This window comes from Dipodomys ordii, unplaced genomic scaffold (assembly GCF_000151885.1).
Source record: "Dipodomys ordii isolate 6190 unplaced genomic scaffold, Dord_2.0 Scaffold135, whole genome shotgun sequence".
In the NCBI taxonomy this organism is placed as follows: Eukaryota; Metazoa; Chordata; class Mammalia; order Rodentia; family Heteromyidae; genus Dipodomys; species Dipodomys ordii.
In genome coordinates this window covers 2,808,189-2,833,218 of record NW_012267351.1, presented here as the reverse complement: position 1 = coordinate 2,833,218, position 25,030 = coordinate 2,808,189, and the positions used below count along the sequence as shown (strand labels likewise).

Here is a 25,030-nt window from a genome sequence, read left to right as displayed (position 1 = left end):
AAACAGTCAGCGCCATTTGGCCAGGTGGGTATCCTTATGGGGCTCCTTTTTTACGGAGATGGATGGAACCAGTGTCCCCAGGACTCCGGGAGCTCGGATTCCCTCAGCAGAAGGAGCAAGGCCACCATCTGCATCTAGAAACCTTGCCCTTGGCACAAAAAAGAAAAAAAAAAACAAAGTGGGTGACTTGGACACTCTTCCCTTAGACCTCTGGTGCCCGCCTCCTCCCTGGACCACGTCCTCCACTGAGGCTGGACTCAGCAGCCAGTCCTGTGACCTTTCAACGTTAAGGCATGTTCTACATAGTTTGTTTGTTTGTTTCCTAAGCACAAAAGCAATAAAAATTGAGGTAATTCTGTAGTTTGTTCACACTGGTAGGCGAGGCAAATCCATATCACACAATCAATCATCAATCAATCATCCATCCATCCATCCATCCATCGATCACCAATCTCTCGTACTCTCAACCCTCTGCACGGGGTCTTATGCACACGGTAAGAAAAGGCCATTGGAGCAAGTGGACAGAGAATAGGAATCGTGTCCCCCAGGAGGGGACACATCCCTCTGTCTCCTCCTTCACGACCAGACCCCTGAGAGGACAGGGGAGGTGTGTGTGTGTGTGGGGGGAACCAGGGCGGTGTGGGCCGGATGCAAAGGCCAGTCAGAAGCAGGCCACAGTGTCACAAGGCGGAAGGACACACTCAGCAGAGGGGCAGCTCCACAGGACAGCAGCGGCAGCAGGTGGCTCCCGATGCTGCTGGAAACTTGGAGGGGGGGGTGAGGGGTGGGGAAGGAGGGAGTCTGATCACCCGGCACAGCGACGCAAACAAAACAAAACAAAACAACACCTCAACGGCCTAGAGACCCCTCTGGCCTGGCCTCCACAACGGCGGGGGGCATTGTGAGCCAGGGGGTGTGTGCCGGCTTGCACCCATCACCAGGGCCAAATGGGCACGATCGATTGCTCTTTGACCTCCAGCCCCTCCGGCACCACTACGACAGATCTTTGCCCCTTTACGAGCTATCGCCAACCAGGTCCCAGCCTCCTCCCCCCACAGCAAGGAGAGGCCGGTGATGCTCCCCAAGGCCGGGCCTCCGCTCACAACCCGGTGTTACAAGCTCCAAGGAGCTGCCGGGCACAGAGCCCGGAGAAAAAGAGAGATGCGGGCGTGCACCCCGCGATCAGGGCAGCTTTCCGTACAGAGAGAGGAGCGGGGCCCAGGGCAGGCCCCACAAGGCGCGGGGCATGCACTGCAGGACAGAGGCAGAGTTATAAATGGGTCGGTTACTTGACGAGGTCTTCGCCATGGGTGCATCTGCGTCGGGCCGGGACAGCCACTGAACCACGTAGCTCTTCTTCGATGGATCGGAGGTGTTTCCTGGAAGGGAGAGAGGGGGGCATGGCTGCTGGGGCCTCCGGGTGGGCCCCCCACTCATCCCAGCCCAAGCAACATGGCTCTGACACTGGTATCCCCGGGGTGGGGGGAGCAATAGAAAGGACTCCAACTCATCTGGGGGGTCATCACTGGCCCCCCAGGGACAAACTGGTCCTGCCTTTTGGCCTTCCCCACTCTCTCCTTCCGTCTCTTCTCCCAATCTTCCTCCTCCTTCTCCCTCCACATCCCTCCGCTCCCCAGTCCAGGGTCCAAGGTGCAAGTACACCTGACCTCTCCCTGCATTCCTTCCTTAGTAGAAGCAAAAACAGTCTTGAGCCACTGGTTTTTTTTTTTTGGTCGGTTGTGGAACTTGAACTCGGGGCCTGGGCACTGTCCCTGAGCTTCTTTTGCTCAAGACTACCACTTTTTCTTTGCTGCCACTTGAGCTACAACACCACTTCTGGCCTTTCCTGTATATGTGGTACTGAGGAATCGAACCCCGGGCTTCATGCATGCTAGGCAAGCACTCTACCACTGAGCCACCTTCCCAGCCCTTGGGCCGATCTTGAGGGAGTCTTGAGTCTCTTGGGGACCAGGAGAGGGGAGCTGTGTGTGCTACTAGGCCAGGAATCTGCAGGAGGTATTCTGTCACTAGCCCCTGGCAGAAGTCCACAACCGCTACCAAGAGGGCTGGGAAGGCCGTGCTGGACTGAGGTAAGCCCATTTTCCCTGTCTGTACCAGGCTTGGCCCAACAGCAGCGTGGGGCAAAATGCCACCCTCTCTCCCTTCCATTCCCTCTAGGGAAAGCCCAGCCCCGGTGAGGAACTTCTTTAAGTCCAGCCAGTTTGAAGAAAGAGAAGAATTTGCTTAGATGCCCCCCCCCCCCCGCATACACACACAGCACAACAGAGAGCTTACGGGGACAGGGACCAAGCCTGCAGATCCGGGCTGTCTCAGGCCGCGCTTCCAGGCAGACACCAAAGCTGTCATCCCCCGTGCGACAGAGCACTGGCCGCTCCTGGGTGCCATTGCCGCAGGTTACCGAGCACTGTCAGGGGAGAGTCACCAGTCAAAGGGGGGCACCACCCCGAGCGGGGGTTCCAATCTGGAGGAGGCTCAGACGCCATCTCCATCAGCTGACTCTGACCACTCCGCAGCCTCTCTGTGACCACGAGACCACCGGAGTCCTTGTGGGGACTGACTGAGCCTCTGGGTGGCCTTGGAAGTCCCCAACACACCAAGGCTGCCAGAGAAGACTCTGGAAATCACAGCCCTCACTGTGCCCAAAGTGGAAGGCCTCCTCAGTCTCTCCCAAGCTCAGTGGGGGTGGTAGGGGGGAGGGATCAAGGGTAAGGTATCAAGAGGGACTTACCTGGGACCAGGGCCCAGCCCGCCAGCGACCAGGGCAGAGCTCTCGGTTGCAGGCTCGGCGGCTCTCGGGCCGGTTGTCATTGCAGTGTTTGGTGTGCACAGATCGGGTGGTGTTGTTGTGTAGGGGCTGGATGCAGCGCACGGCGCGCACCTGCATGCCGGTCCGCCCGCAGCTCTGACTGCAGGGCTCCCATTCGCCGGTCACCCACCTGCCAGGGCAGGGTGGTACACTGTCAGCCCCCTGCAGCCCCGGAGAAGCAGCCTGGCTGAGCTCTCGTGGCCCTGTCTGGAATGGCCCCGGTAGATGGTGAACCTTTTTCCTGTTCTTGCAAAGGGGCTGGCTGTGTGTGGGTTTGCATGGAGGGGAAACTGAGGCTCGGATAATTCCACGCATGTCCACAACTGGAGACGCTGCTGAGCCAGGTGGTTACGGTGCATCTGTCCATTATAATGTATCCTAACCTCTCAGGCTTCTAATCTGCCCCCAGCCTCACTTTATCTTTTTGTCTGAGACCAAGACTCGAACTTGGTATCTGACACTTGTGCGCCCTGGCTGGTGCGCTACCATCTGAGCTATGCTTCCAACCCGAAAGAGTTGATTGTATCTTTTCTTTTTAGAGTGAACTCCCTTAGTCCCCCTGTCTCATGTGACCCCCATCTGCCATCTTCCTAGATACCCCGGAAAGAAACCTGTACCCAGAAATGGAGTACCCCCCACCAAGCCCCAGAGCCTGAAGACCAAAAACCACCGCTTAGGAAACATGTGTCTCTACACTGGAAGCCAGTTCTCTGAGCCTCAGTTTCCCCCATTTGCTGTGACTTCCAAGGTTATACTAGTGTTCTGGCTTGGAGGCCGAGGTGCTCCTTTCAACCTGCAGCATCTTGGGGGGGTCCATGAGACATGGTGGGTGAGGAATGAGCCACCAAACCCCAAGGCCATGCCAGGGCCTGAGCTGCTCTAAGGTTCAGATACTACCCCTCCCTTCATGGAGGATCTTGTGGCCTCTGACCTCTCCCTCTGAGGGAGACACTGGGTTAGGGGTCCCCTTCCCCGCACCCCCCCCGGCACTCACACAGGCTGGGAGCACTCCTGGGGGTTGCAGGTTCGACGGATGGCCTTGGGCTTCGGGAGAGCGCCGCAGAAGGCTCGGTGCACCATCTTGTGGTCCAGCTTCCGGCGGCAGCCATACTTGGTGAATTGAGACCCTGGACACAGGGTACTCGAGGGGGGCTCAGTGGTATGGGGAAGACCTCCCTCTTCCCAAAGGGGCTTGGAGGGCGCTGACTCTCTGCCTGGAACCCTTCATCCAGAAGACTGTCCACCCAGCTCAGGCCTCCTGTAGGAGTCCAAGCTCCTGCCCTTGCTGAGCCCCAGCCCTTGGTAGTTCTCTTCTTGTCATCTAGCCCAGGAACCCCACAATGGGAAGTCCCCCCCACCCCTCACCTCCACCGCAGGGCTTGGAGCAAGGAGACCACTTCTTCAAGGCCCACTCGTGGCGCACAGAGTCATCTTCGAGGACATTGTTGTCATCGACATTGAGCGAATCCTCGTGGATCATGTACTTGTAGGTCAGCGAGATCCGGCCATCTCCTTCTGGGATAACCTAAGCCCATACACGTACAGCTGTGCATGGGTCTGCCTCGCTGTCCACCCTCCCTCGCAGACAATGTAGAACTTGAAACCCTCCTTGCTCAGTCAGATCCCTGAGTACTGGACCATGACCCCAAGGGGAAATGCAGACGGTCCCTGACTTCCGGTGTGGCCTTACCATTTCCCAACTTACTGACGGGAGATGTGATGTGCATTTGATAGAAACAGTACTTGGAGTCTTTTATGTATTTGGGATTTTGAATTTGAACCTTTTCCTGGACTAGCGCGATCCTCTCTCTGGATGCAAGGTGGCAGTTCTATCAACCAAGAGATCACCATACAACTATCTCATGTCCTGCAGTGTGTTTTGCTAGGATGGTCGGTGGCTTTGATCCTTTTTTTAAATTTTGGATTGGTCATGGGGCTTGAACTCTGGGCCTGGGCGCTGTCCCTCAGCTCTTCAGCTCAAGGCGAGCGCTCTACCACTTGAGCCACAGCGCCACTTCCAGTTTCCTGGTGGTTTATTGGAGATAAGAGTCTCATGGACTTTCCTGCCTGGGCTGGCCTTGAACAGTGAGCCTCAGATCTCAGCTTCCTTAGTAGCTAGAATTACATGCATGAGCCGCCAGTGCCCGGCTATTTTGGTCCTTTTGGTTGGAGGTACTGGGTTTGAACTCAGAGTGTCACATTTGCTAAGCCAGAATTCTTAGTAGTTGAGCCACAGACCCAAGTCTCTTTTTTGGACTTTTAGTTATTTTTTTCCCTATTTCTATCCAGACCAGCCCTGGACTGTGATCCCCCTACCTACACTTGTAGCATAGCTGACATGACCAGGGTTTTCCACCATGCCTGGCTCTCAACACATTTCTTTGGGACTCGATGGGTTTATAGGGGAGGGGCTACTGCAAATCAGCAGTACCTATACAGGAACTGGTCAGAACATTTTGACAACAAATGAACACAAAAGACAGGATATATGGTTTTTATTGTTGGTGTTGTGTGTGTGCGTGTGAGGGGGCTACTGGGGCTTGAACTCAGGGACCAAGGTGATGGAAATCCCTCTTTGGGCAGGTGCAGGGCCCAAGGCCCCAGTGCCCGTTCCTGGTTCTAACGCTGCGTTTGGGGCCAGAGCAGGTCTAAGAGTCTGCTTAGTGTGTGGCCTGAAGCATGCAGAGAGGCTCAGGGCTTCCAGCCCTCTCCAGACCACTCACTGGTCCCCATGTCCGGGCGGCAAGGAGGGGAGCCGGCCCACCCCAACTCACCAGGACAGTGATGGTGCCGTGCAGGGGACCCATGGTCTGCAGCGTCTCCCTGTCGTCCTCATTCCTGTATTCCCACTCCACGCCCAAGGCAATGAATGATCTAGAATTGGGGTCCACGTGGTTCTCTTCATTCAAGATGAACTTGCCTGTCTCCAGGCTCTTGACGGCTGAGAATGGCAAAGGAGCCCCCCCGCCCGGCCACAGTCACTCACGTGCAAGACCCAGACCTGCTTGGGGAGACACTGCAGGGCACTGGGCTTTGGATGGCCCGGGGCGTGGTGGGGAGCAGAGCCCCTTGCCTCTGATAGTCCACATCACATTGGGAGGGTCACATCTTGCTCTGGGGCTTGAGTCTAAATAATTACCCTCCACGTGGCTCTTTCTGGATCGGCCCTTCTGAGTCCTGGAGGCTCCAGGGTTCCCCTCAGAGGTGATTTTGCAGTTGCCAAGGACACCTCCCTGCCACTAACCAGGGCCTCAGTGGCACTTGGAAGTTGATGTGAATGTGTCCTCAAAGCTTTGTCTCTAGGACGGGGAGGTGCCATTCAGAGGTGGTGGAGCCTGGGAGGGGTGGGGCCTAATGGGAGGCCTTTAGGTCATTGGGAATGGCCCTGGAAGGGAACTGAGGGACCCTGACCACCCTCCCTCTGCTCCTACATGCCCTCCCATCAATGTACCACCATGTATTGCCCTCATCAGGGCTGGAGCAATTAAGGCACCATGCCTTTGAACCTCCAAAAATGGTGTGCTAAGGAAACCTTTTCTCTTTATGAGTCAACTGCCTCAGGTGTTTCATTGTGGCAAAGTGAAGCTGACAAATGCAGATGCTTCCAGAGTAGGCTAGCAGGGAGGCATCTCTACCGGGTGCAGGGCATGTGCTAGACCCAGGGCACAGGGATGGGTGGGAGTTGGGGATGAGTTGATATCTAGCTGGGAAGGCACAGTTCTGCACCCATCTGTAACTATGGCCTGGACATAGCCCCACCAGCTCCTTTCACTCCCCAAGGGGGCCACTGGGTCTCCTTACACCATCCAAGAGAACCTGGCTGGCCAGGAAGCACCACACTGCCTGCAGTATGGAAAGCAGCCATAGGGGCTGTGGGTGACTGGGTTGAGGGGAGGAGAAGATAACAGATAGGAAACAGGTTAAAAAATCATTTCCTGTACAAGTCCTTGCAATCCATGTTGTAAAGAAAGCCTTAGTTTGGAGCCAGCAGGTCTGTGTACACGCATGCGTGTATGCATGTGTGTGTGTGTGTGTGTGTGTGTGTGTACTCATGCTCCAGTCCTACCTAGGGTCTGGCCTAGGTGCTGTCCCGGAGCTTCTTTTACTCAAGGCTAGCACTATACCACTTGATTCACAGCTCTACTTCTAGCTTTTTGGTGGTATATTGGAAATAAGAATCTTACAGATTCCTGCCAGGGCTGGCTTTGAACCACAGACCTCAGATCTCAGCCTCCTAAGAAGCTCAGATTCCAGGCATGAGACACTGGTGCCCAGTGTCAAGTCAGCAGGTTTTAAACTGCTCAGGCACTTGCTGCCTTTTGCCAAAGAAGTTTGGACCCCGGCCTCAGAGACTCCGTGGGAAATAGTTTGGGACAGTACTGCTACTTAGCAAGTACCGTTTCTGCACTTACCAAGTGTCCTTTCAGAACGGAAGGGCAATGAATACTAAGAGAGTGGGGGCTGGTCACCATCCTGGGGTGCTCACTGTGGCTATTTGGAAGTTTCCCACCCCTATCCCACTTCCCAGGGCTGGAGACAAAGGGAAAGCCTGGCTGGGGACAAGGACTTGTCCACTGGCCCCCAGAATCACCACTGGAGTCTCCTGACAACTACCCAGGAGACAGAGTCTGGAAAACTCCTTTGGGGGTTGGTAATAGGTGAGGGGAGCCCTTAAGTCATGTTCTGGGTAGCCAGGGAATGCCCAGTTCACAGGCCGAGGCTGCCACGTGGGCAGCGTCACCAGAGTTGTGAGAGCGTGCAGATTTCCAAGAGCTGTCAGACTTCCCTACGGCAGGTGGAATCTCTTGAATTTCACATGAAAGGGCTGGAGCACATGCTTACAATGTGTGAGGCCCTGGGTTCCATCCCCAGAGTAAATGAATAAATAAAGTGAAAATATGTGAATGTATGGAATGATCCCATCCCACAGTGGGCTCTGGCGCCCTCTAGTGGGTATGTGCGGCGTACCACCCTGGAACCTGATCCTGTCATCCTTTCCCAAGGGTTGATGGGGGCCTACCAGCATTCTGCAGACCAGAGAGGCATGGCCTGGCTTGAACACAGGCCCCTCTACATTGCTGCCAGGGGGAGTCCTCTGAGCCCAAACTCTGGCCTTCCCACAGGGAGATGAGCCCCAGAAAGACCCTCCAGGTGGGTGGTAGATAGGGGCTGCAGCTATGTCGGTCAGTTAGAGTATCCCCGCTCTGGTCTTGGCCACACAACCCAGGCCTCAGACCCCTGGCACTCTTCCCATCCAAGAAGAGCCAAGACCTGGAAATATGGAGTTGTCTGAGCTCGGACACTCACACAGATGGTGGCTGGCACTGTCTGTCTCCTGGATGAGCAGGTGTCTGGCTCCGGAGGGGATCTCAAACATCTTGATGTAATCTTTGGGAGTTGAAAGGAAGAATAGCAAATGAGAAAGGAAAAGGCAGCTCAAAGTCAGACAATCTGAGGGACCTCGTGGGCTCCATGGCTGGCTTTCCCAAGACTACTGTATTTCCCAGGCTTTGGTTTCCCACCCATCAGAAAGATACTGGGTCTGGGACCAGCCACAGCCGAGGGCCAGAAGGTGCGTCCTGCCCATCATCAGATTTTCCCATTGCCTCCCCCACTGAAAGCTCAGACAGAAATCCAGAGCAGGGCGCTAACGTGCCTGCCTGTGTAGGTAGAAGGCCCTCTGCAGACTTCATGGCCTGGTTGGACCACATTGCCTTTGACAAGGCCAGTACTGAGCACTTAATCTCAAACAGGCATTCCCTGGCGCTGGCCCCAGCCAAGTATTGCATGTTTTCCCTTGGCTCTCTCCAATTAGCAAACCAAAGTGGCCTCTTCCGGTTCAGATATAGACTGCCGAATCTACCAAAATGCAGACAGGACCACACAAGGTGTAGGCAGAAGCACAGTCTAGAAAGAAACTAGTGTGGTTTGGATATGACTTGAATGTACCCCCTAAAGATTCATGTGTGGAAGCCTGGTCCCCAGTGTGTGGTGATGGGGGGGAGTGGTTAAGAGGTAGGACCTTTCCTGGCTCTAGTTTTCTGTTTCACCCTGTGATCTCTCTTTTCCTTGCCTACACTTCTGCCATAATGGCACCATTTGCCACGATGTGATGAAAGGAGAGAGGCTGTTGTCAGAGTAAGGGTCATGCTTATAGACATCTTGGCTTCCTGAACTATGAGCTAAACAAACTTTTCTTTATAAGTTTCATAATCGCAGGTATTTTGTTACAGTAACAAAAAAAATGGACTAAGTTCCCCAGCCTCATCACCTGTGGAGACAGAATAAAAGAGGCCAGCGGGCCACTGGCTGCACTGACCAGGGAAGCCAGTGAAGAAAGTCCTGCTGACAGCTAGCTGGAGACAGAGAAATGGAGGGAGCAAGAGGCAGGCAGGCTGGGCCTCCCTGGAGGTTAGGGAAGGGGTCCTCTGCTAACCTCTGATCTCTAATAAAGATTTCTTTCTTTCCCTTCTTTTTTCTTTTGTTGCCAGTCCTGGGGTGTGAACTCAGGGCCTGGGCACTGTCCCTGAGCTTCTTTTGCTCAAGGCTAGCACTCTACCACTTGAGCCAACAGAGCCATCTGGCCTTTTCTGTGTATGTGGTACTGAGGAATCGAACCCAGGGCTAGGTAAGCACTCTACCACTAAGCCACATTCCCAGCCCTGATAAGGATTTCCGAGTCTCAACTTGTGGATTTTTTGGTCCTGATCCTGTGACCTGGGCCTTCATTCTCCCTCTTCTGTTCTGATTATGGCTGCTTTAACTTCAGGTTCTCCTTCTCCCCCTCTGACCCTCCCAGATCTCAGCCCTAAACAGTCCAGAACTCAGACAGAGCCCCAGGGGAGGTTCGGGCCCAGCCCTGCAGGGCTCAGCCTGTGCATCAGGTGCTGAGGCTGCTCCACTCGGGGCCCGGGTGGAAGGTGGGACTCACTCACCGTGTTTCTTGGGCGAGCGCGTGAATGTGCCCTTGACCACTTTGCAGTGGGTGTTGTCCCCACCACACACGCCACACTTGTCCTCCTGCTTGCTGGAGCCGATCACCCCGTCACAGCCCACCTTCTGCAGGAGAAGGGAGGCAGGGAGCGCTGAGAATGTCTCCATGTTTGGGGGCTGGTGACCCCAGAACCCCTGGCACCTGTTTTCCCCTCCTGCAGCTCCTGATCTGCATCTCCCTTCCTGTGGTTCCAATGCAGTGAGGAGGAAGGAACCCAGAGCAAGGCAGGCCTTGAGAAGCAACATCTGGAAAGCCCCGCTACAGCGCCCACACAGGGCCACTGGCCCAGCTGGTCTCCAAGGAGCACATCTGTCCAAGCCTGGCCTGGCCCTGCTGTGCTCGCTGCCCGTCTCCAGAAGCACCAGCACAGCACATCCTCACCCCTGGCTCTGACCCAGAAATACAATGTCCCTTGAAGTCTGTCTTCAGGTATTGGGCAGGCTAGTGGCAGGAGCTGGCTGAGACTCTGACTTCACCTTTATTCTCTTAACTGATCCTCTCAAGTCTGCCACTCCGGGAGCCAAAATGATTCTACTAAACGATGGAGCCCCGGGCCAGCTGGCAGAGACGAGAACACTCAGGTTTTTCTCTGACACTGGTAGCACTCCATTCCCAGGGCCACAGCAGCTCAGTGGGGCCTAGCGTGTACCATGCTGCCCTGCCCAAGGCCACTTCTGAACAGATCTCAGCGGAGGAGATGAGCTTGGCCCTCAATGATATGCTCCCCATGGCTGGTCCAGATTGCATAATGGCATGCATCATGGATTTTCCTTCTTGCTCTGGCTGCCTGGAAGCTCTGAGCCAATGCTCCCTCCAAGATGCTTCTACCACGCCTGCAGAGACTCACTTCCTTTCCTTTTGCTCTTGGAGTCTTCCTTCTTCACACCCTATCTTTCCCTCCCTTTCTCCATTCTTCTTTCCTCCCTCCTTCATTTCCTTCCTTCCTTTTTTTCCTTTTTATATCCAATAACACCAACCAGAAACTGAGCTCATTCAGAAAATGTGGAGCCACAGTTGTGGCTCAAAACAGTAGCTCTGAGAGTCTGTTCCCAGTGCCAGAGAAGTGGAGCAAAAGGGAAATGGAGGAAACTGCTGATCTGTTAGATCTTGATACTAATAAAGTTGTTGTTGCCATCTATCTTTCATACTGAGACATACTTTCCCCCCCCCCTTTTTATTTCTTTTTTTCAGTAGTGGGGAGATGTATGGATACTTTTTCTCTCAATGGCTCTGGCCTTCCCACAATGTCACTTAACATGAATGGAACTCTTGCCAGTACAAAGGCGATGCCACCTGGGGGTGACTAAGTCACCCACCTGTGGTCCTACTACAGGAGACGAGCACTTTTATACTCTCAGAGCTGTCACGCCCCCCCTCCAGGCCCCACCTCCATATTTCTAAATTGACTAGTTAGTAGAAGCCAAGGATATAGGGATGGTCCCCAATGTACGATGGCTTGACTTAGCTTTGTGTTGGGCCACGCTGACCTAGCCATAGCTCATGGAGGGCTTTGTGGAGTATAAGGGTTGGGTGGTTTGCACAGGGGTTCCCTGGGGAACTCCCAAACCCCCCAGGCAATATGAGACAGAGCCCCCAGGTTTCCTGAGAAATCATCCGGGGATGTAGTTCAACCTCGACCTCTGCTCCTCCCTCCCCACTCCCTCCTGCCAGGGGAAGGGGAAATCTGAAAGCCTACCCTGGTCTATAGAGTTTCTCTGGACCCTGTGTAAACTTTGTCTTCGTTTTCCCAAGGAGTGGAAGCCGAGACCCAGAAGACCGAGGCCCAGGTCCCAGGCTGGCCTGGTGACACTCACCCTGCAGTCGCCACGCACACAGACGCTGAAGGCATCCTTGTAGGAGCAGCGTGTGCCATCATGTACCATGCGCTTCATGGACACCACCTCTCCAGTCTCCTTGGACTCGCAGTAGAGGTGACACCTCTCTTTGGCTAGAAGGGAAGCAGTAGAGTGTCAAGTCAGCACCAAGCTTTCTTGTATCCGCAGAAGAAGAAACTCCCACGGGTCTTCAAATTCACCTGCCCACCCTTGAGGGAAAGGGGGCTGCAACCACTGTCCCAGATCAGTGTCTTTTGAGCCTTTGAGTTGTTGCCTCTAGACAAAACTTTCCCCACTGGACTCACAGGCATAGGCCTCCTCTGAGATTTTATCACCCATCTATGAAGTCCTGAATACAAGGAGCCCCCCCCCCCACTGGATTTAATACCAGATTCTGCAACCATCCCTGCTCAGCCTTTATCCCAGGCAACGAAAAATGCCCGCCTGGGTTGGTAGACAGCAGCCTTTTCTGCTATTATGGCCAAGCTTTGCATTAGTATGAGTAGGACACACAGCAGGGGGCTATATCATCACAAATCATGTGGAGCCACATGGCACCAGCCTGCTTTCCCTGCCTACTTCCCTGGGAAGAGCAGACAGAGAGAGCCCTAAATAGAATATCTATTGTTGACCTTCTGTACCCACTCCTAAGTCTGCAAACTCGACTTCCCTAGATGGAAAATATTTGAAAACAGTTGCATCTGCATGGAGCACATACAAATATTTGGGGTTTTTTGATTGTTGATCTTCTTCTCTAAGCAACACAGTATGACAATGCTAGCATTTGCATGGTATTAGGTTATTTTAAGGCATTAAATACGTGGAAGGAAAACATACAAATATGGCACCATTTTTGAGTTTGGTGTCCTATGGAAACCCAGGCCACTCACTATCTAATGCTACCAGATTTTTTTTTGGTTCTACCAATCGCTAAATAAATCCCTTTAAATGCTTAAAGTAGTTGGAGCTGTGCTTTCAACACCTGTAAACTGAGAAGCCTAACAGTTGAAGGCCAAAGGTCATCTGATGATTTGGCAAAGTCAGCTGCCCCCTTTCACTACAACAGCCCAGCCATGAAACTCCAGTCTCGTGCACTAGATGGCGACTGTGGAGCCTGCCACCCTCAGCCTCTGGCCCCTCAGCCTCTCCTCAGCATCCTTAGTCATGTCCAGTGTTTAGGTACCTGCATTAAAGTCCAGCCTCCAGCTGAACCCAGGAGTGGATACCTGCAGCCACACTGGCCACAAGTGAACTCTGCTGTCAGGCCCAAGTGCTCTTGCAGCCTTGCTCCATGCGGGCTCAGAGGCACGGGATGAGACCTGCCTATCCCTGCCTGAGGCCTATGCAGAATCCCAAGGCTGAACCTCACCATCCCGGTGTTCATGGGGCAGCCAGTGATGCTGGGCATCTCCATGCTCAAAGTACAGGTCCCACTGCCGGCACTGCTCTTCCCGGAAGTCGGCCAGGGTGTCTGGGCAGTCCTGGGGGTTGCAGAGCTGGAAGTCGTAGGCAAGGCCTGAGCAGGTGCGGCCACCATTGGCTGGGCTGGATAAGAAAGCAAACATCCACTGCTTGATGCCGCTCAGCCTGGGGGTGGGGTGTAATACATTCCCCTAACTTTCCTATCTCTTCTCCATGTCCACACCCCGTAAAATACAGAGGAAGCCTGTGTCTGAAGTGGGTTGCAAACCAGCAAGGTTGTGTGTCCTCAGGCCAGGGGGTCAGGAGATCAGTTTTCCAGGACAATGCACTGGAGACAGGGGTTGAGCCCACCCCTGGGTCTCAGCTTCCTCGCAGGTAGGAGGAGGAGAATGGTAGTCTGGAACTAGCATGCGGCAGCCATCAGGGCCCTGCAGAATGGGGCTCAGCTAAAGAGGGGCTTTGGGGACCTTGGCTGCCACTCAGGAGGGTGAGGGATGGAAAGTGGCCAACTCACTGTGGGTTGTCACACTGGCGGGTCCTAAACTTCACACCTGTGCCGCAGGTGCGGGAGCAGGAGCCAAATGGAGTCCAGGCACCCCAGTTGCCATCCCGTTTGAGGATGTCAGGTGTCAGCCAGATGCAGTGTCCCTTAAAGCAATGCTAGAAGGCAAAAAGTCTGTCCTTTGACCCCCACTCACAGCAGGCTCCTGGGATACTACCAATTTCTTCAGCCATCAGTGTCTGGGTGGGGCAGGGGAAGGTACAGGGTTGGGGATGGGGATCAAACCTTCCTTGCCCTTGATAATAGTATTCAGGAAGATCAGGCTCAGCCTGTGAGTGACAGGAAGAGGCACAGGAAGTGCTGGTTCTCTCAACCCTACTATCTGCCTACAGCTCTGTCTACCTGTATTCAGTACCTTGCCCAGCCTAACTCTGCCCCCTCAGCCACAGCCCCACACCGTGACACTAGGATGCCTCTTAGAGTGAGGGCTAAGGTGACAGGTGAAAGAGAATGAATGTGATCCAAGTAGTTTGCTTGCATGTTTGAAAACAGAACAACAAAACCCATTGAAAATGCCCTGCCCCTTGAGCCATGCCCCCCTATCCTGTTCTGCTTTATTTTTTTTTTCCAGGAAGGGTGTCTTGTTTTTACCCAGAGCCTACCTCAGCCTGCATATTGCCTCTTTTGTATCTGGAACCACAGTCATGACTAACATGCCTGGTTAAGATTTACTGGTTGAGATGAGGTATTGCTCACTTTTTGCCCAGTTAGACTTGAACTGTGATCCTCCCAATCTGTTTCTGGAGTAGTTGCATATACAAGCATGATACCATGCCTGGATGAGTACTGGACCAATCTGGTCCATGAAAGTAGGATGCCTTTCAACTTACTTATATCTTTAATTTCTTTCAGTGAAATTTTATGCTACTGAGATATGTTTTGCATTGCTTTTGTTCACTTTACTCATAAGGGTTGTTGTTCTAATTTTTTATGCTATTGTGAGTAAAACTGTTTTCTGCATTTCATTTTTAAATCAGTCATTGCTAGTTTATAGAAATACAATGGGGGGGGTACTACTGGAGCTGGAACTCAGGGCCTGGAGTTTCCTTCGCTTGCTTGCCTCAGCTGGTATTTTATCAGTTGAACTATATCTTCAACCCTGCTTTTTGCTGGTTATTTTGGAGATGGACTGTTATAGACTTTTCTGTCCAAGCTGACTTCACACCATGAAGTACTGAGGGTTACAGGAATGAGCCACAGCAATACCTGGATTATTTATTTTTTCACTTATTTGAGATAGTTTCTTTAAGCCTTGAAGAAGTGATCTTAATTGATGATGGTGAAGATATCATACTTTTACAAAATTTATTGGAAGATCTGACTTGGTGGACACATTACCAGGCTGCCTTCCAGGCCTTTGGAAGGGACCAATGTTTCTCTCTCTTCCCTATTGACTTCTACCACCATATTCTATTCCTACTTACACACAATTTTGGGTAACCATCATTTTTTCTAGAAAGAAAAGAGAACTATATCTACATTCTATCTCTGACTTTACCAAGTCTTTGGTGAATTACTAACAACATCCCACCTCTGACTTCTCACAGCTTGATAAATCTGGGCCAGTGCTCAATCATCTGAGGATACTTCTTAAAAAAAAACCCAACTTCTGGGTCTTCAAACAAAAAGTTATATAGAGAATGTTCATAGCAGCACTATTCACAACTACCAAAAAAGTGGAAAAAAATATATCATCAGAGGATTAGCTGATAAATGAAGCATGGTATAAACATACAATGGAATATTCTTCAGCTATTAAAAAAGGAATGAAGTATTGGTAATTACAACTGGGATGGATCTTGAACATATTAAGGGAAATAAGTCAGACACAAAAGGTCATACATTGTAAAATTGTATGATTCCATGAAATGTAGGAGAGGCAACTCCACAGAAACAGAGAACAGATTAGTAGCTACCAGGGGCTGGGGGAAAAAAAGAAGAAAGACGAAAGATTGATTAATGGGTATAATTTTAGGCTGATAAAATTGTCTGGGAACTAGGGGGTGGTGATAATCTTGTGAATGTATTAAATGCTGCTAAACTATACAATATAAACAGTTAAAATGGTAAACTTTATTTCATGCTTTGTGATAATTTAAAATGGAAACAAAACTGAATGTAAAACAACAGCAACAAAAAAAATCAAAAACAAAACAAGCAAACAAAACCAGTCTCCAGGACGGTCCTGGAAGTCTGTATCTTTAAGGAAAGAATTTATCCCAGGAAAGACAATTAGGCAGCTGGTCTAGTCCAATCTAGGCCCAAAACCTGCACGGATCAAACACAGTGTGAATGACTGGTTGGGGCTGGGGGTGGAGTGGAGTGGGATCATTTAAGCCACTCTCCCCTCCACGGGCCTCCCTGATAGCCAGGATAGTTTCAGCAGGGAAGGGAAAACTCAGGTTTAGATTCATCTTCCTATGGCAGCACCTTAGCAAGTGATTGGCTGAGAAATGTGCATGTGATTTCACCTGAACCAATGAGAATCAGGCCCTTGAGTTCTGGCTGTGTCAACTGGAAAGAAGCAGCCCTTGCTTTTGCAGACTTACTAGGAGGGTGGGCCTCCTAACACAGAAGATGCCCCAGTGTGTTTGCCTCATGGTCAGGCCACTCAGAGTCACCCACAAAGGGCAAAGGATTGGGGACACACTGAGAAGCTCTGAGTTTGCTGGGTTTCTCTGGCATGGGAAGCTGTGTCCCTTGAAACAAGGGGAGTAACTACAAAGGGAGGAAGAGAGGATAACTGCAGTTCCTTGGGAAGGCTCAGGCCCCAATCAACAGGGCCTTCTGTGTGTGTCCTGGTTGCTACCCCTCTGTCCTTGAGAGCCCGGGGCCCAGTCTCACCTTGCCAGGTGCACACATAGTCCCATCCAGGGGGGGGCCCTTCTTGGTTTTGCAAAAGTAGGGGTTGTCAGGGTGGCTGCACCATAGCTGTTTGCAGGGGTCAAAGGTCCGGAACTGGAAAAAAAAATAAGAGCACCCCAAGCTTACCTGGCTACTTCCTGCTGTGAAGGACCATCCAGGGAATCACTCTGCTGACCCCCCCCCAGGTCCTATAACCTGGGGTACCCCAGGAGAACTGGCCTGAGTGGCTGCGGGAGAGGGGGTGTGTGCTGTGAGATCTGCGTGATTCTGGAGGCCCTGAGGGGTGGGCTGCAGTGTTCTAGGAGGGGCTGGGGTTACACAGTGGGACCCTGGGGGGACCTTGCTATCCATCTGCCCTCCACCTTTCCCCTCTAGCCCGTACTTACCGCAGTGCACATCATGTAGCCCAGGCCGAAGTCGAAGCGACACTGCTCGTTCATGGAATAATGCAGGCCGGGGAGTTGGGGCAGCGCTGGCCAGTCGTGGGCGAAGGGGTCATCCCGCAGGCAGTCATAGGAGCTGTGTTGGGGGACACGTGGTGGTGGAGGGGATCACAAGCAGCTTTTGGTGGGGCTGGACATCCAGCCCGGGAGACAACTGAGTCTTTCATGGTGGGTCAGACAGCACTTGGCATTGCTGTCTCAGTTGTCCTGCTTAAGACCTGGCTGTTCAGCTCCTAGGAGCAGCTGCAGGGTCTGTTTGCCCGTCAAGGTGAGCCCGTCCAATGCTGTGATCTCCTCCCTGACATCAAAGTCACCACGAATTGTCCCTTCCCGTCCCTGGCACTTCAAGCTGAAGGCTCTGAGGTCTGAAGGCTCAGGCTGGAGCCAGGCACAACTTGACACTGTGAACTGAGCCCAGGGATTTAGGGGAGGAGGGAGGCCCCCACCCCACCCCCAGGGACCGCATGGAGGCACTCACTGCAGGTAGCGGCCCAGCTCTTGCTGGCTGCAGCGGGACCAGTGGAAGCGGTGGAAGGCGGCCTGCACCAGGGGCGCCATGATGCTGCCCAGCCTCACCTCGTCGCCACAGCGGTTGCCCTGCCCGTCGTGTTCCATGCCCAGCCTGTGCGAGAGAGCAAGCCAGCCTGGATGGACCCTTACCCTGCCATGCTCATCTGCCATCTCCTTCCCACCCATCGCCAGGAGGGTGTCCCTGACACACAAACACATATCCCCCGCCCCACACCTCCTCCACTGGCCTTCTTAACCCCAGCTGGTCTGGGCTGCTTGTCTCCTATGGGAGGAGACACCCAGTGATCAGCATCCTCCCCAGCCCACACAGCACCAACATTCCATCCTGAGGGAGTCCCACAGACACTGGCATAGCCCAAGGTCCTGGGCCTCAGGCAGTGCTGGGGGTATCTAATCAGGGTGTCCGTTGTGGCTTTAACTCTGGCTTTCAATGCCCTTCCCCGCTCCCCAGTGACTTCTGTAACTTGGGGCCTCCGCTCTACCCTCTGGACTGGAATGTGATCATGGTGAAGGACACCCCCCCCCAACACCAGCTCCTCACTAGCCCCGCGTACTGCCTCTGCCCTCAGATGCATCTTTCCTTTGATGTGTCCCTGCCATGGGAAGAAGACCCAGGCTGTATCCTGTGCCAGGTAAAGTCTTCCCATGTGGTGCCTCTGGAACTCAAACAAGAGTGGGCAGCCAGGGAGGGAGGATCCTGGGGTGTCCTCTCCAAGCCCCGATCTTCCCCCCCAGACAAATCGGGAGAGCCACTCACACATGGCCCGTCTCGTGTGCTACCACAAAGGCCGAAGAGAAGCCATCCTCGTGGTTCAAGGTACAGCTGCGGACGGGGTGGCACATCCCGGTGACAGGAGCATAGCCTGGGGGGAGACAAGGTGACTCGGCTCCAGCTCCCAGGCCTAGGGCTGCAAAAGCCCAAACAAGGTGGGCCCGAATGCTGTGTCTCTCCTGAACCCAGCCCTAGAAGCCATTGGGCACAGTCTAGTCACACCTGCTAAGATTGGCTCTGAAGACATGGGTCCCCACTTGGTCCCTGCCCACCAAAACCACCAGCATTAGATACTGCCTGGCTTGGAGGTTGCCATGTTCAGTCTCTGTCTGATCATCTCTGCTCTCCCTCTGTTTGCTGGGGGCGGGAGGGGTGGGATACAATTTCTTAGGGAACCAGCTTAGGTCCTGGGTTTTTCCCAGAGTCAGAGGTCACGAGTACAAACCGAAGCCATCCTTTGGCTATGGTACCCACAGCACACATCCCCTCTCCCCCTCCACTGGCACTTCCTCCTTCCCGTGATCAATGGCTGGTCCCCCGGTTTCTGTCCTCTCCGTGTCCCTGCAAGAGACATGGCTCACCTTGCATGCCCGAAGGCCCGAAGTCCTGCCGGGTGAGGAAGATGGCGTGATCATGGTACTCATCGTGGTCTGTGTCCGGCTTCTGTTGCAGGTAGGCCCAGCGGCAGACGTTCTCCAGGCTCTGAGAGGGGTTCCCGATCTCGATGAGGCTCATGGACTGCAGTGCAGGGGAGAGAAGGAAAGGGGGCTGGGTTGGTATATGGCAGGCTATTTGGAGGTTGAGCACGCTGTCATGTCGAGAGACCCTAGCTCTTGGGAACTTGGTCCAGGTGGCCTTAATCCTGGCCAGTCCCTCTCAGGCATTGATTCCACTGGGCTCCACCCTTTGGGATGGAAGGGATGGTTTCCAGGTGCCCTTACCTGCATGAGCTCCCACAGAGACCCCAGTGTTTGCGAGTACGAGGTAGCAAAGCTCAGGTCACCTAGGGCTTCGTGCGGCCCACTCCCTGCCCCATTGCCCAGAGTTCTCTGTTCTGAGCAAGTTCTCAGCACAAAGAAAAGTCATGGTAGACCTTGCTTCAAAGAGCTATGGTTCTAGATGCTCAGGGGCAGGGGAGCCAGTGTGGCATATAAGTGTATAAGATAAATGGAACAATAATACCTATCATACAGGGTAAAGAAAATAATCAAATATTGTGAAAAAAAGATAAAGGGGGAGGTAGGAGCCCCTATAATGTGGTGTGTAACTCCAGACGGATAATACCCTGATGGTTTCTCCCTGTTTGAAGCTGTTTATGAAACCACAAAATAGAGTGAAAGAAAGTGTAAGTGATAAAGCAGTCAAGGAACAAGTCAGTAAATGGGCCATTCCTACAAAAACTGTGGATGAGAAGAGCATGAAAACCAAGGACATTTCCTTTTATTCTCTGGTGGTGAGAGAGAGAGAAAGAGAGAGAGATAATCCTAGCTACTGGGGAGGTTGAGATCTGAGGATTGTGGTTCAAAAGCAGCCCAGGCAAGGAAACTCCGTGAGATTCTGATCTCCAATGAACCACCTGAAAATTGGAAGTGGTGCTGTGGCTCAAGTGGTAGAGTGCTTATCTTGAGCTGAAGAGCTCAGAGACAGCACCCAGGCTCTGAGTTCAAGACCCACAACCAAGAAAAAGAAAAAAGAGAGAAAGGGGGAGGGGAGAGAGAGAGAGAGAAAGAAAGAGAGAGAGAAAGGTGGATGGAGAGCATGAGAAAGAGAAAAAACAAGATTTGAACATTTGAACTCAGGACCTTGCACTTGCTAAAGCACAGGCCTGTAACACTAGCGCCACAGCCAACACTTTTTTTGCTTTAGTCTCTCTTTCCTTCCTTCCTTCCTTCTTTCTTTTCTTTCTTTCCTTCTTTCGTCGATTGTGGGGCTTGAGCTCTGGGCTTGGGCTCTTCAGCTCAAGGCGAGTGCTCTACCACTTGAGCCACAGTGCTACTTCTGGTTTTCTAGTGGTTTATTGGAGATAAGAGTCTCACAGACTTTACTGTCCAGGCTGGCTTTGAACCGTGATCCTTAGATCTCAGCCTCCTCAGTAGCAAAGATGACAGGCGTGAGCCACCGGCGCCTGGCAGTTTTTTTCTTTTTTCTTTTTTTTTGGGTCTGGTCATGGGGCCTGAACTCTGGGCCTGGGCACTGTCCCTCAGCTCTTCAGCTCAAGGCTAGCGCTCTACCACTTGAGCCACAGAGCCACTTCCGGCTTTTTTCTTTTTGTTTATGTGGTGCTGAGGAATCGAATCCAGGGCCTCATGCATGCAAGGCAAGCGCTCTACCACTGAGCCACCTTCCCAGCCCCCAGTTTTTTTTTCTTTTACATAAAGTCTCCTGTTTTTTTTTTTTGTTTGTTTGTTTTTGTTTTTTCCCTGGGGCCTGTCTTGGACTAGGATCCTTCTACCTAAGCCTCTCATTAATTGGGATTACAGATCTGAACCACCATGATCAGCTGGTTGGTTGAGATGGACTCTTGCCACCTTTATGCCCTAGCTAACCTCCAACCACTGTACAGAGTATCTGTGCTTACTGCCATGAGCTGACAGACCAGGCATTATCTTGCTCTTTATATCATAAACTACACTTGCAAGGCAAGAATGCCCCCAGGACTCACAGTCCTGCACGCTCACAGTGCCCCCTGACACCGGCACAGGCTCTCATGGGCTCTCCACAAGCACCCCATGAAGCAGAGGAGACAGAGGCTCAGAGCAGTTAAGCAGCTCACCCCAGGGCACACAAATAGGAAGGCAGGAAGAGACATGAGCACAGGAAACCTATCATCTTCACCCCTATCCCCTAGATGCTGGGCTGGGCGTTTCCAATGGCCACAGTCAGCTCATGCCTTGGTCACTGGCAGGACTCAGTTTCCCCTCAACTGCTGGATGGAGGGTGCCTTTCCACAAGGCCGTTCACACATGGAAGCTTGCTTCTGCCTCCAGAATGACCGACTCAAGCAACGTCAAAAGGGCTCACGTGTAAGACAGAGCCACAATCAATTCAGAAGCCAAGTTCAGTTCAGGCTGCGTTCAGGTGGGGCATGAACAGCAGAACAGCAGGACACATGATCACTGGCAGGGCACTGAATGAAGCATGAGGCAGTGCGGATTGTGGTAAACTGAGGCACTCTGGATAGCCGAAGGGGCCATGTCCACGGAGGCCAACCTGTTACACAGCTGTCATGCAAGACTGGAGGCCACGGGCGGGTGGCCAGCTCAGTTCAGTGGCTAGAAGGAAAACCCACCTCCTATACCACGACAAAGCCCTCCGACAGACAGCCCCTCCTCCACACCCACCTTGCCCACTAGGTAGGACAGTGTCCGAATCTCAGACGCTGGGCATCTACGGTCCACCCCCCCCCAGCTTCTCAGCCCCTCCTGGCAACTGTGTGGCGATTCTGCTGCGGCGGCAGGATAATTTATCGTCATATCGATTTGTGTTTTTGCTCTTGCCTTGTTTCGTGCTGTGCTCATTACAAGAAGGCAGACTGCCATTCTTCCCCGACCCCAAGGAGTTCCTTGCTGCAGGAGTCTAGAGACTGCTTGGTGCCTTGGGGAATCCCGAAGATTCCTGCCCCCGCCATCCAACCCCCAAACAGGACTAGAGAGGCTGCTACGGGAGACCCGGGGAGCGGGATTGCAGAATGCATGAGAGCGTGTGCGTACTGAGGCTCAGTTGCACCCGTGGAACACCCCCAAAACAGCTGAAATGTAATTATAACTAACCACCCAGTTTCTGACCTCCTGCACCAGGGCCCCCTCCTTCAGCCTGCTCTCCCTACTTCAGGAAAGCCGCCAGTGGTGCCCTGGCCTCCGTCCCACCCCGCCAGACAACACTGGGAGCAGCTGGGCAGTTTCTGAGTCGGAGGAGGGAGATCGGGGCTTGGGCCGTGGGCAGGGTAAAGTATTCATTGCTCGAGGCAGCTTGGGCCCCAGGCCCAGCGACAGGGTGCCCACAGAGACAGCACAAGTCCTGGCATCTCGCCAGGGCCTGTGGGAGCCTCTTGCTGCTGTCCAGAGTATGGGAAACAGAGCCCCGGCTCCCTTGTACCTTCCCACATGAGTCACCCACTAGGATCTGACCTCCGCCCACTCTTCCGCTCAATCTCCTCTCAGGCTTTCCCTCTGGCTCACCCTAGACCCGGCTATTCGGTGCCTTTTCTGAGCTGCATCTACAGTGGACTCCCCCCCCCCCAGGGGATGCCTGCAACCATAGATGAAATTGAGTTCCCAGCCACACAAACTTTCACCATTTCACTTCAGCGTATCTGCGTTAGCAGCACTGATACCCCTCTGGGTCTGATGCCACGATTCAATAAGATGAAGGAGAACGGAATACCAGCCTTGGAGGCTCAAGGCAAGCACAAAGTTAACCTAATGGGTGGGTGGTGCATACCGTATGGATACACTGCACAAAGCAGAAGATCGGATTCCCAAGTGAGAGGGTGTGGGTCGGGTGTGAGAGTTCATCGTGCTACCCGAGCAACATGGAACCTAAAACCTACCAACTGCTTGTTTCTGGAATCTTCCATTTACCATTTCCAGACCACAGCTGCCTGTGGGCAATTGGATAAAGGGGGATTACGGAGTTGCTTCTCTCTCACCTTGGGCTTCGGCCTCTTCTCCATCCCTGAACGCATCTGACTCCTGCCCTGACCATTCTGCACTGGATTCTCTAGAACAGTCTTTTCCCCCTTGGAATTGTGTGTGTGTGGGGGAATACCTGAAATGAATCTCTTGGGCCACCAAATTCCTAAGGAATAACACCCCAGGATCTGTGAGGGGCTGACTCCACAGACCAGCAGTCCTTGGGGGGTGGGGGGCGGGCGGGGGAGGATCCGGATTATTCCTGAGCATATGTCCATCTCCTGGGGCTGGGTGGTGGCCACAGGGACCATCTCCCAAGGGAATGAGGGCCCTTGAGTCCTGGGACCAAACTCTTTCACATTATGAACAGCTTCCCTCACCAACCGGAGGCCTGAGCTGAGTGGCCACAGACCCATCCCCCCTCTCCCCCCACCAGAGTGGGGTCTGCCAACACCCCTAGCTGGGTATAGTGACTAACAGGTGCTGTTTCCTTTTTACACCTGGCCATACAAAACACCTGACCTCTGACTTTGCTGAATTGTAAACACCTTAAAGCTCACGGACCCCAGTCTCTGTCCCAGGCGTGGCCCACTTCAATGTGCCACAGAGCCAGTTCGCTCTGTCACTCAACAACTATTTACTGAGCAAGCAAGCCTGGCCTCTGCTCTGGACACAGCACTGAAAGCGACCAGCCGTGGGATGGGTCTGTTTGCTCGACATGTATTTTTATAGGAGGAGAGGGAAGAAGGGGTGGAGAGAGGGAAGGAGGCAGGAAGATGTGCTCGCTGGACAGCGAAGGCTGGGGTGGGAAGAGAAGGGTGTATACCTCATCGGCAGGACTAGAGAAACTTCCAGAGAAGGGGACTGGCTCAACAGGCAAGATCTGATGATCTCAATAACAAGGGCTACAATCAGCTCAGGACACTCACTAGAAGCCATGCTTGGGAGTACAGGGAGATCCCACCTCAAATAAATGTTATAGCTTTCTATGGTACAGTCACCATCCTCTCCCTACTTTCCTACTTTCCCACGGCGGGAAAGAGGTGGAGGTGGCGGCAGAAGTCACTCCTTCCTCTGTGGGACAGAGGCAAAGGAAGAGCAGGGCTCCCAGGGGGCCACCAGGTGGCGCTGCTGCAGCAAGAATGCAGTGACAGACTGAGGGAAGGGGGGTGGGGGGGGAGACTGGGCCTGGCCTGGATGCTCCTAGGGCCCAGCTGCAGCTCCCAGCAGTGGTTGGTCAACAAGGTCTCTCTAGGGCCCAGACATAGCCCCTGGGAGCCTCACCTTAAATAAACCAATTAAAACCTGTGCAAAAATTAAAAAAAAAAAAAGTTCTGTGGCAATCAGTGCTCCCTGACACCCGTCTTGTTTGCGCTGGAATGAGCTGAATTATTTATGTTCTTTCTTCTATCAGTCAAGGAGACAGGAACATGGCATCGTCAGCCTCCAGCCTTGGTCGTCCTGGAGCGGCACTCTGCAACAGTGCAGCTGTGTCTGCCACATGTCACGTGCCCAATACACCGACCATGGCAGGTGGCTCATCTGGGCAAACAGAGGGCCTGAGACCTGGGGACATGGGCCAAAATCTGTCATGTGTTCTGTGTTCTGGAACAAGTTACCTCGTTGTTCTGGGCTCCCCAGATGCAAACTAAGATGCAATCAAGGTGAGTCTTTCATCTGTAACAGTGCGATGTGTGTGTATGTGTGGGAAGCACACAGTCCACAAATGCTCCCTGTCTTCTGTGACAATGACAATAAGATGGACCAGTCTCCAGCCTGATATGCATGCCATTAATCCCAGCACTCAGGAGGCTGAGGCAGGGAGGATCATGAGAGTTTGAGGTCAGCCTGGATTCCATAGGGAAACTCTATCTCAAACTCACTCTTTCTCCAAAAGCTGGACTAGTCCACAGTGGGGGAGGGGAGCTGGCCCGCTTACCAGAGTTGGCCTGCACCCCCACGGTTCGTGCTCCAAGGGAGATCCATCTCAAGACACCTCAGACCAACAGGCATAAAATGGGATGACGTGCAAAGGCACTGGGGCTGGCTGAGGTGATCAGAAGGTATGTCTCCGTCTTGGCCTGGCTAATGTTGAGACACAGACAATCCTCGGTAGAGAGGGTTATGCTGCATATTGTAGGGTATTCA

The 25,030-nt window shown here is 53.1% G+C and overlaps 1 protein-coding gene across 1 annotated transcript in view; it reads right to left on the bottom strand.

Annotated features, from left to right (window-relative positions):
• The window catches only part of Adamts2 (ADAM metallopeptidase with thrombospondin type 1 motif, 2), a 156,058-nt gene that overhangs the window by 5,241 nt on the left and 125,787 nt on the right, over positions 1–25,030 (bottom strand). The window contains exons 6-21 of the mRNA XM_013030891.1: positions 18,833–18,989; positions 18,237–18,342; positions 17,427–17,570; positions 16,892–17,024; positions 16,485–16,598; positions 13,593–13,738; positions 13,026–13,201; positions 11,636–11,769; positions 9,763–9,886; positions 8,135–8,215; positions 5,602–5,768; positions 4,193–4,352; positions 3,822–3,954; positions 2,750–2,957; positions 2,296–2,425; positions 1,290–1,379 (exon numbers count right to left, since the gene is read on the bottom strand). Coding sequence (XP_012886345.1) covers positions 1,290–1,379; positions 2,296–2,425; positions 2,750–2,957; positions 3,822–3,954; positions 4,193–4,352; positions 5,602–5,768; positions 8,135–8,215; positions 9,763–9,886; positions 11,636–11,769; positions 13,026–13,201; positions 13,593–13,738; positions 16,485–16,598; positions 16,892–17,024; positions 17,427–17,570; positions 18,237–18,342; positions 18,833–18,989 — 2,203 coding nt within the window. The remainder of the gene's footprint in view (positions 1–1,289; positions 1,380–2,295; positions 2,426–2,749; positions 2,958–3,821; positions 3,955–4,192; positions 4,353–5,601; positions 5,769–8,134; positions 8,216–9,762; positions 9,887–11,635; positions 11,770–13,025; positions 13,202–13,592; positions 13,739–16,484; positions 16,599–16,891; positions 17,025–17,426; positions 17,571–18,236; positions 18,343–18,832; positions 18,990–25,030) is intronic.